The sequence below is a fragment of the Chamaea fasciata genome, unplaced genomic scaffold (assembly GCF_029207755.1).
Source record: "Chamaea fasciata isolate MVZ Bird 193981 ecotype frontalis unplaced genomic scaffold, bChaFas1.0.hap1 SCAF_3, whole genome shotgun sequence".
Classification (NCBI taxonomy): Eukaryota; Metazoa; Chordata; class Aves; order Passeriformes; family Sylviidae; genus Chamaea; species Chamaea fasciata.
The window spans coordinates 16,523,004-16,533,670 of NW_027094088.1; the positions used below are offsets into that span (position 1 = coordinate 16,523,004).

General features: G+C 46.9%; 1 protein-coding gene across 2 annotated transcripts in view; it reads right to left on the reverse strand.

Annotated features, from left to right (window-relative positions):
* The window catches only part of PSEN2 (presenilin 2), an 18,864-nt gene extending 8,846 nt beyond the window's left edge, over nt 1-10,018 (reverse strand). The window contains exons 1-6 of one of the 2 annotated variants that reach the window (XM_066178150.1): nt 9,949-10,018; nt 4,631-4,826; nt 3,662-3,888; nt 2,546-2,687; nt 1,622-1,689; nt 608-828 (exon numbers count right to left, since the gene is read on the reverse strand). In XM_066178150.1, coding sequence (XP_066034247.1) covers nt 608-828; nt 1,622-1,689; nt 2,546-2,687; nt 3,662-3,888; nt 4,631-4,774 — 802 coding nt within the window. In that variant the 5' untranslated portion in view covers nt 4,775-4,826; nt 9,949-10,018. Of the gene's footprint in view, nt 1-607; nt 829-1,621; nt 1,690-2,545; nt 2,688-3,661; nt 3,892-4,630; nt 4,827-9,948 lie in introns of both variants that reach the window. The other variant, XM_066178149.1, reaches the window with a different exon arrangement.
* Between the last annotated feature and the right edge of the window lie 649 nt (nt 10,019-10,667).

The window sequence follows — 10,667 nt, forward strand, 5'->3', positions numbered from 1 at the left end:
ATAAGAGTTTTCACTGTGCTAATCCTATAAAAAGCCCCTTGAGAATACCACGAGTTCTTTGAAAGCAGACGGCAGCATTTCACTGAGATATTAAATTTAATTAGAGGACGAGTGCGGATACTTCGTTCACATTCCACAATCCATCACTACGTACACTGGCTCTGTGTTTCACATGAATGAAGGCCTTTAGTCCAGTACCTCTTTGCCTACCCTCTCTCCTCCACCAGATCTCCTCCCTCTTGTTCTGCAGGTTCTCTTGAAACTTTTAACTCATACCAAAATCCCTGATCGCTTGATAACACACAAAACCTGCAAGACTGTCAGGTCTGCTACTGATAAAAATCCAACCACCTCCACCATGCAGTTAGGTGAGGTTCAGTTCTTCCCTGACTTGGTGATCCACTTTGAAAGACCTGGTTGAGGTACACTTACCTACACGAACAATTAGCAAGAGACAAGGCAGGGAGTCAAATTAATTGCCTATCTGGCACTTCCTAAAGCTTTTAGCACCATGAAGTTGTTTTTTTTAAGGACATACAGAGTCCTGAGATTGCCTCAGAGTAACCTCTCCAGGAGCCACACCTTGAGAGTCCCAACCCAGACTTACCATAGATGGAGATTGCACCTAGAATCACCCATGCTGACCACTCAGGTAGATATTTAATGAACACCAATGCCATTAGAGCACTGATCATAATGAGATAAGCTTGCTGGAGCTGCAAGGGACCTTTCCAGTGGATGCAAATCATTCCAACAGCTCCAAAATTCCAGATGACTATGAACAGAGTGGGATAATCCATGGCCACGTTGTATGTCTTCAATACTTCACTGCAATACCAGAAGAAAATTTGGCTAAGCAGTGAAAGCAAGGGACATGCAGAACACTGGCTGTAGTTAAACAACAAAAAAAACCCAACTACACCAGGAGGAAGCAGAATAGAGCAACTCTCATCATGAAAGGGGAACCTGCCCTTTGGCTACTTGCTGCTCTGAGCTCCATTCCTCTTGCATGAGATGGATATGCTGTGTAACAGACCAGCACCACACTGCCTTAGTCCTCAGTTCAACAGCAATTCCAAGGGTTTGAGCAGGCAGGATTTCAAGTCTTAAATGAGCATAGGCCTGTGGCTACATTACTGTCTACAGCAAAGGAATCCTGTCAGTGTTATCCCACCAGGTGCAATATGCTCACAATTAAAAATGAAAATGTCTTAACCAATGTCACTCACAAGTTAAAAGTTTCCTTTCACTGGAGCTGGGAGCTAAGGGAATGAGCTTGAAACAATATTGTCTAAGAAAAAAGACAGAGAAGTAACTCAGCAGGTAAAGTGCCTTTCCACATGCTTCTTAATGTACAATCCAGGGCCTCTGTAGCACAGGATTCACCCTGTTCATTCCATGCTCACAGTACCATTTCCCTGTGATTTTTGTAAAACTGCGCATTGACTGTTAAAGATCTTCTTTTCCACTTTTTTAAAAAAGAAAGGTATATTATTCTAACAACACTTAAATGTCCATTTGGAGGAGGGGAGACATTCCTTTTCTTTTTCAAAGTGGGAATTCTTAGCAAAGAGGTGAAGGAGCCCTGAACTGCCAGGTTACCTGCAGCATTTCCACTTACCCGAGGTATATGTAGGTAAAGAGGAAAAGCAGCATCAAGGAGGACAGGATCAGCCAGCCATGGATGAACTATCAAGGGCGAGAAGAGACAGTGATTGTAGGGGCTGTTACCCCTGCACAGGTCGCAGGACTGCAGCCCAGCAGTCTCCTTCTGCACTCCTCTTCCCATGTCCAAAGACCCTGCCTTACATATGGTCAGTGAAGGAGGAGGGACAGCCAGTTCTTCCCAGTTCTCCCGCTTTCGTTTTGTATTCTGTCTCTTAGGGTTTTAGTTGGTTTGGGTTTTTTTCAGTCTCTGGCCTAAGCATTTTCGTGGGTATCCATACTGGTGGCTAGCTCATACAGGTGAGCACTTTCTTTCTGTTTGCTAGGAAGGAGGAGGGGTTTGCCCAAGGCTGTAAAATAAACTCTGTCTTTGGGATAAGTTTAAAAAGCAGGAATGGATAGAGCCCAAATGCTGGGCTGGTACCACATATAAGAACTCTCTGAGCACCATAGAACCTGAATGTGCCTTTCCCTCCAAGCCTTGTGCTCTTCTACCAGAGCTTCCACAGGCAGGAATAATACCATTTCCCACAAAGCTTGTCTGAAATATCTTAATAGAAGGCATTCACAGTAAATGGTACAACTTTGTAAGTACAAATGGCAAAACATTTGGATCAGATGCAGAAAACTCATATCTGACTTACACAAAGTAGCCGACCTTGTTTTAAGGGCCTGCCATTAGCAACAAAATGACAGCAAAGCCTATTCAGAGCCACAGCTCCATCACCACTGACAAAGACTCCTGCACAGTGTGATTCCTGCTGTGCCCAAGATGAGGATGAGCAAGTGCAGTGCCTGTGTTTCTCACTGCCATGCAAGGCCCATTTGATCCCAGGCTCACAGCACAGAGGTGGAAAAGGCTCTGGCATGAATGCTTTACCTTGTAGCAGCGATATTTATAGAGCAGCACTAGGAACACGGTCATTACAATGATGACACTGATCATTACAATGGTGTTCAACACCGAGTTCAAGAGACGCTGGCCCACAGATGGGGTGTCCTCACTGAAAGGGGTGTAGATCCTGCAGGATAAAGCAAAAGCCATATGAAGTATAGATATGCTCTTCTAGCCATCTGTCCCAGATAAAACCAGACCTCTCTGTGTGTGGGAAAGAAAGGGAGGTAGGACTGCCAAGGACAGCAAACATGAGATGTAGCCTCTGAAGGGGCTGGGCTCAAGTTAATTATCAACTACAGATTAGTGGTCTCTATCAAAAGCACATTCTTACAGAGCAGCTGTGGCTAGCAGAGCTCTAAGCAAAAAGACCTAGAGTATAAATGACTTTATTTTAGTAAGTGCTCTGCAGGCCACGAATTTTCATTGCATGCTCTGCAACGTCTCCATGATAATTACAAGGATACTTCCAGGTGCTGTTCTGAAATGGGGGACACCCTTTCTTTCCACACTCGGTAGGAGAGTCTTGGACTCTTTTAGCCTTTCTGACCACCTTACACCCTTTCCCCCATTTTGCTTCCTTTGATTCAGTACAAGGGACCACAGTCCCCCTTTCTCCACCCCATGTATGAAGCACAGTTAGAGTCCCGGGAGCCAGGCACGGTCAGCAGGAGCTGGATGGAATTACGTATCCACACCGTGAGTCTTTAGGAACCAGAAATATCACCAGGAAATGAGACACTCATCCAAATGAACATGCTATTCCCTGATTGCTGCCAGCTAGTGAGTGAACAGCCTAGGAGTTCAGCCTGGGCCTTTTATGCTGCAGAATGAAGCAGTTTCATTATTATGCTGCTCACAGGCCTCACTCAGGGCACCCTAAATGACAGTGCTAACACATCAGTGTGTTGCAGGTGTGGGAAAAACTTACACAGGTGAACACAGCGTACTTCAGTAAGCTCTCTGTACGTTTCTACAGCCACCTTTACCTGTGTAAAGGTTCTCCCAGCCTGCCAAGGAAGCACTCTGCATACACAGAGTGTGTGTGTGGTGTGGAGCAGGGGGTCCCACATACTCAGGCTGTTTGCAGACCCCACTTACAGCTGCCCGTTTTTCTCCGTATAGAAGCGCACTGACTTTATGGTGGCGACGACAACAATCATACAAAGGGTGACAGGCACAAAGAGCATGATTACATGCTTTGCTCCATATTTCAGAGTCAGTTCCTCTTCTTCATTTTCCAGGGCACTTTCTCTCACTGGAACACCCGAGCCAGATGTTTCTCCACCAGTGATATTGTTTGGGCTGCGGCTGCTGCCTGCTCGCCTCTTCTGAAAAGAAATATTAGCAAATGTGTAAGATGCTTCTTTTCTTTGTGTTCAAAGCTTGATTCCATCATATCTCACAAGGCTGCTGTAGGCCACCACAGCACAGCTGCTGATACCTAATAGAAAGGTACCTACTGAATAATACAATTAGAAATTCCATTAAATTCCATTGCAAACAGGTTGCAACAGAGTTTTTAAACCAATTCCATGAGTATCTGAGGACATCTTCAAATGCAAATATATAGACAGACACACGAACATGAAGGACAAGATGCCCAGAACAAGATAGAAAAAATGTCATCTGAGGTGACATAAGCTTGATATGTCCCTCCTCTCCCAACAATGCTGTGCTTGCTTTATCCTGCTGCTTTGCTGGCAGCTGGACTAGATTCTGTTCTAACATTAGCTGCATCTGACCAGAGCAGACAAAGGATATCTGGCAAAACAAGGAGGCTGAAAAGGATATCCTGCAACAGTGCATCAGGTCCTGATTAAAAGCCCGTGTCTTTACCAAAAGGAAGGAAAAGGGAGGAGTATATATGGACACAAAAATGGGGAAAAAGTCAGAGTGGAGGAAATGGCAACAGGCAATGCTGCTGCTGGCTGAGAGTGACACCAGGGAAACACCACTGACCAAAGCCAATCCTAAACCCAGTCTGATAGGAAGGATTGAGGGGTAGCAGGACTACTTCTGTCACCACACCCCATGTCCTCAGTCCCCATGAGGGACACACACACCTACCCTATGTGCCTGTGCTTCCCCTGCTTCCGAGGCTTGCAGGCCATCCTGGTAGGAGGGTACTGGAGGGCTCTCTGCAGACATCAGGGATGTTCTCTCATTGCAGGGCTCCTCCTCGCTGTCCGAATTGTTCATGAACGTGATCATCTCTGCTTTCCAAGGGAGCACTCAGGAGGGCACAGCCAGGCACTACTCAAGGCTGTGGGGACAAGCAGAGCAGAGGTGAAGAAACAGTGAACACCACACTGCAAATAACTGAAAGTCTGAAGAGGATTCAGCAGATTTCAGCAGGGAGGCTCCAGCACACCATGTAGCTCCATCTCCAAACAGAAGACTTATCCTGCCCTCACCCAGGCATGACAGTCTGTTCAGTTGAAGACGCTGGGACTGCTGGAGGCACAGATATCAACAAAACACAGCACTAACTTACCTTTTTTTTACCACAGCTTTCACACTTGCTGCCTGTATTTCCCCTCTCCCATCAGTACACCTTACCTTCCACAAAGGAGGTTTCTCAGCACTCAGTGTTTGTTTGGCAGGGGCCAGACACAGCCTCACCTCACACACTGGCTGCCTGTCAGAAAGCTCAGAGAGCTCAGCTCTTACACAACACTCCTGTGAGCATCAGCAAGGAGCAGAAGTTTCTTAGTAACCTGGAGCCTCAGCTTTCCTTAAGCCACTAATCAGGAGCTACATGCTGTCTGATGACTGTTTATTAACCAGATGAATTTTACTAGCAGTGCTTCTCTTTGCCGACGAAGAGGTTTGCATAGCAAGGGAAAGACCTGTCTCCTAAGGAGGCCACTTGTGGGTTTTTCCTTAAGTTGTCTTGGGATTAAAAGCAAAACTACTTGGATGGGCAAAAACACGGAGAATAAATGTGGGGACTAGAAATGCTTGGCCTCTTTTCACCTATTGCTGTGCAGAAAAGCAGGCAAGGCAGTGACAGAGTGCAGAAAGGAAAGGAAGAGCTCCTCTTTCTGGACACAAGAGGGAGAAGGTGCACTGCCCTGAATACTGCAGAACAGCCTTAAAATCGGGATTTCAGGAAGTTATAAATGAAACTAATAGGAAAGATTCTTTTAAGCATTTATTAAGTCAGCTTAACAAAGCAAGCAATTAATTGCTTTCTGATACTCAGCCACTTGTCCACAAGCAAAACCATACCTCTAATGCATTGTAAGCAGTTACATCTACCAGAACAACTCTCCTCTACAGAACCTTACCCAAGCTCCTGTGTCTCAGGAAATAGAAGAGGAAGCTGAAAAAGCCACGTGATTCGAACACAGTCACTTAAATCTGAATCATTCACAGCCCAACCAGCACACCCTGACGTCAGAGTGGATACTTTGAAGATCTATGAGATATTCTTGCTTCTCACTAAAGAAACTGAAATTCACTTTGGAGGAAGGAAAGAGGGAGGAGTAGGAGACCCGCCCTTTCTTTCACAGCCTCCTCAACACATCTGCACCTTCAAGAAATTTTAGAACATCAATTCAATCCACCCAAGTGAAACATTTTTCAGACATCTGTTCCTCCCCTGGCTTCTCTTGCTTTTTCATATTATTTTGTTCCTCCTCTGGTGATAAAAGTGGTACAATTATGGGAAACAGAAACAAGGCTAACCCTCACACCAGGCCTGTCAGCTTCATAGTAATCCCATGTTCTTATGAGTGAGCTGCTTAACACTTGTGTGCTTATTTCTTACAGAGACCAAGATCTCCTCTCTGGATGCTTACACACTCTTTTGACTGAGCACATGAGGGCTCACTAATTACAGCTGGGACACTAGACTTTGCTCCAGTTATAGGATTTAGGTCTTTAAAGAAGTCAGATACATAAAGTCATTCAATCATGACATACTTCTGGATGACGAACAGGATAAGTTATTCATGCCACAGGATCTGTGACCTATGGAATTTAAATAACTCTCAAAACCTTCTGTTCATGTCAGAGACCAGGGAGGAAATACGTAAAGATTTACTCACTGATAGTTTGGGACGAATATTTAGGTTTCAACAACCTGATGGAAATAATGAAGCACTTTTTCTCACATTATTTAAGAAATCATTTTTGCTACATAAAGACAGCAATTCTGCAGAGGACTTTGAAGGGACAGCCAGTTAGCCTACTTTCAATACCCTAGTTATGCCCACTGGAGGAGTTAAACCAATAGCAAACCCACTGTGCCAATTACTAACCTTCACAGTTACAGGGGAAGAAATAAACTCATGTTGAAATACAGCCAATTTTAAGGACATTTTCTACTATGCTCTCCCAATTAGAATACAGACATGCAAAGGTGCCATGATACTTCTGGTCAGCAAGCAGATTCAGACCTGAACACAGCTTCACTGTCCCTTGTTTACACAGCCGTGGTTCCAGTGAAGGCTGACACAAACACACCCCAAAGAATCCAAGACTTTACAGGAGTTCTTATGGCAGACACCGAAGTCACAGCGGTCTTTGATCTAAACTGAGGACAGTTTAGATCCAAAGGGATTGTCTCAACCACCCTCTGTGTCCTGCTTTTGAAAAGACAGTGAGGCACCAGTTTCCCTTTGCTGTCACAGGTCCCAGCAGGCCTGGCCTCAGAGTGGCTATGGGAGCAGCCCCAGTGGCAGTGCCCACACCAGGAATACAGAGCACTGTGCATCCCCCTTCCAGTAGGACTGGGCCTTAAGGTGACAAGCCCTCTGCTTGCTGCCAGACAGGCAGCCCACCCTCACCTCAGGTCTGCAAAACCCTTGGCAGTGTGGCTTTGTGGCTCTTATCAAAGCAGGGGCCTTGAACTTATGGTTTACTGGGGCCCTCTGCCCCACCACAGACCCAGCAGGGATTTTGTCTAATGCCACTATTTATTCATCAGAGGTGCACTTTGAACTGGCACCAAGGCTGTGCTGGCTGCCAGAGAGAGCTGTGGTTTGAGCCGTCTGTCCTCCAGGGGAGGAAGGACCAACCTGGTCACCCTCATACATGTGCCCAGCACGACAGCACCGTTTGGGCTGAGCAGAGGGGAAGAACAGAAAGTCAGGGACTTGCTTGACTAACAAAAAGGGAGCCACAGAGCACCAGGCAGCTAAGACAGGGGTGTTACAAAGCCACACTCTTTTCTGGTCTCGTTTCACTACTTAAACTAAGGAAAAGGGCTTTGTGGAAATGATTTCTGCCTGCCAAAAGGATGCTGCATACATCATAATGGGGAAAGCAAGGGAGCCTTTTTTCCTACTCACGCTCATGACAGCAAATACGTCTGTGCATGTTTACTGTTTTGCTAGGCTGAGTTGAAAAAGGGGGAAGGACAGCTCAGGAATGGAAAACATGGAGCACTGAGATAAATATAAGCTGCATCTGTATTCACAGAAAGCTTTAAAGAATGATCTACCAGATACATTAAACAATGTGCCAGTCCATTACCAAACTGAAGCGCTAAATTATATCAGGCAAGATTCTCCTCTCTGCCTCTCAAACCATCAGGTCCTATTAAAAAAAAATCATACAATGCTGAAGTGCAAAATTACCCAACTCTCAAAACTGTATGGCAAAAATGAAAGGGGACAAAAACTAGGCCAGTAGTAAGTGCTTCTTAGAGGAGCTGAGGTGGGAATACAATTACTCCTGCTTTACAGCAGTCTTGTGAATCTTGAAGAGAAGCAGCAGTCACCAATTCTCTTTCCAGATGTCCTTCATGCAAGAAACCTCTTTTCTCAACTGCAAAAAACCAGCTTTATGGATTTTGATTAAACTGGGCCAGTTCACTAACATTAAGATCTAGCCTCAGTTTGCCTTTTTCTTGCAGCATTTTCATGCTGCAATCTAAATCCTTTGGTTTGCATTTCATCCGTGACAAATAATACCACTACAGTATACAGCACCGAATAGCCGCTATAGCCTGGCAGAATACTTAATTATCCACTTGAGAGTTAAAACACCTTCTTAGCCATATTGTTCTCCTTGATGGCAATTAGATGAAGAGCAATGTATTTTCTTTGTATATTTAGATCAAGAGAAAACTTTGGGATGTTACTGAGAGCTTGATGTTCTCCTAAGTTTTGGCTGCAGCAACCACTGCTGTTGGTAAATATGAAAAGCCGGAAATAAACTTCTAAGAAGTCAGCAGTGGTGGGGCCAAAATTAGGAGGAAAGATTTCCATGTTCTTGCCAATAAATAAAGTCAGAACGGGCGTGCTGCTAAAATGACAGGGGACTTGGAACACAGCATACTCAGTGTGCAAAAACCAGTCGCTTTCTGCCCCAGAACACAAAAATAACAAAACAGAAGATGCTATGGGAAGTTGTAAAGATTTGTAGCTTTCTTTTTACATTCTGGCTGACCTAGCATTGCTTTTTCTGTCCCACAAGAAAGGCACAAGATGTAGCCCCAAAGGGCGATTCTGCTGGCAGAGCTGAAATCAGACCCTCCCCGAGAGCGTCAGAAGGATTATTTTGCCAGGACTGACCCCAAATACTCTATCAGCCAACTCCCTGTCACAGCATAAAGGCACCACGGCCCTGCAGAACTACTCACACAAGTAAAACCTCAAAGCCCGGCTCACACTTGACACGCGGGAGCAGCAACTCGCATTGGTCCCAATACTGCTGAGGACATCAGAGCCAGCAGGGGGTGGAGGTGACACTTCGGGGACACCCAAGGACACCTGTGCTGGGGTTGAGTTCCTGTGTCCTAGCCGAGTGGCTGCTCTCCCCTGGGCCCCCAAGGGGACACAGGTACACAGCGGGGCTGGGACAGCTGCCCTGTGCATCCCAGCGCACGGCCAGCCCGGCCGGAGACACAGCCAACAAACATTAAAGAAAAGGGGAAAAAACCCCAAGACAAGCCCCACCCCGCCAGGCAGAGATTTTGCAGGAGGCCAGAGGAGACCTTGTTCCCATGCCGATGTTCTCGCTCCCCAGCTGCCCTTCTGAACGCTTAAAAAAATCTGCCTGCCTCTGAAGGTGTGCCGGAGGCGCTTCCAAATGAAAGCCGGGATACGCCGCCACCGCCCAGGAGAAACAGGTATACAGATATTTTAACACACGTACATACACAAACACACATGAAAATATGTAAACTTTTATATATAACATGCACCTACATAAGAACATACATATGTACGTATATACACACACGGAGACACAGACAGCTCTGAGAGCGCGGCGACGCCGAGACCCCGAGCGAACGCCGGCGGCTGGCCAGGCCAGGCCCGTCCCGTCCCGCCCCATCCACAGCCCGCAGCATCCCACCGGCAGACGATCCCGATCCCAATCCCGCATCCCCGTCCCGCATCCCGGCCCCGCGCCGCGGCCGCCCCGCTGTTTACCTGCTCCCGGCACCGCACGCGCCCCCCGCCGCTCCCATTGGCTCCCGCCCCAGCGCCGGCCGGGAGGGACGGCCGCGCTCGCCCATTCGTCGCTCCAGCCGTCGTTCAGCGCGTGTCACCGCCTACGGGCCACTCTGCTCCAATAGAAGAGAAGAACGGGAAGAGGCTCGGCCAATAGGAAGGCGGCTGTCCCCGCCCCCCCGGTGCGCGGTGGCGGCCTGTGAGGCGGCGGCGCCGCCGCCATGGTGGGGCGGGGGCGGGCGGTGCCCGGGTCACGCGGGGTCCCGGAATGGCTGGAGTGGGAAGGGGTCGTGGAGGTCATCCACTTTTAACCCCTTGCGTTGCTTGGAGCCTTCCACTAAACCATGTCCCGTTCAACATGTCCTTGAACACTTTCCAGGGTTTGGGCATCCACAGCTTCTCTGGGCAACGTGTGCCAGTGCCTCACCACCCTCCAAGTATGGAACTTCGTCATAATATCCAATATATGATCGAAACCTACTCTCTTATAGTCTGAATCCATTCCCCCTTATCTTGTTACCAAATGCGCTTGTTAAAAGTCCGTTTCTATCTTTCTTGTAGACTACTTACAAGTATTGGCTTAAATGCTTATCAACTTAACCCTTCAGTAAATAAAATTATATGCAAGCATGCAGATTCTGATGGAAATAAAAGGAATAATAAATAATAAGAGAGAAGTGTGGAGGAGTAAACAGAGA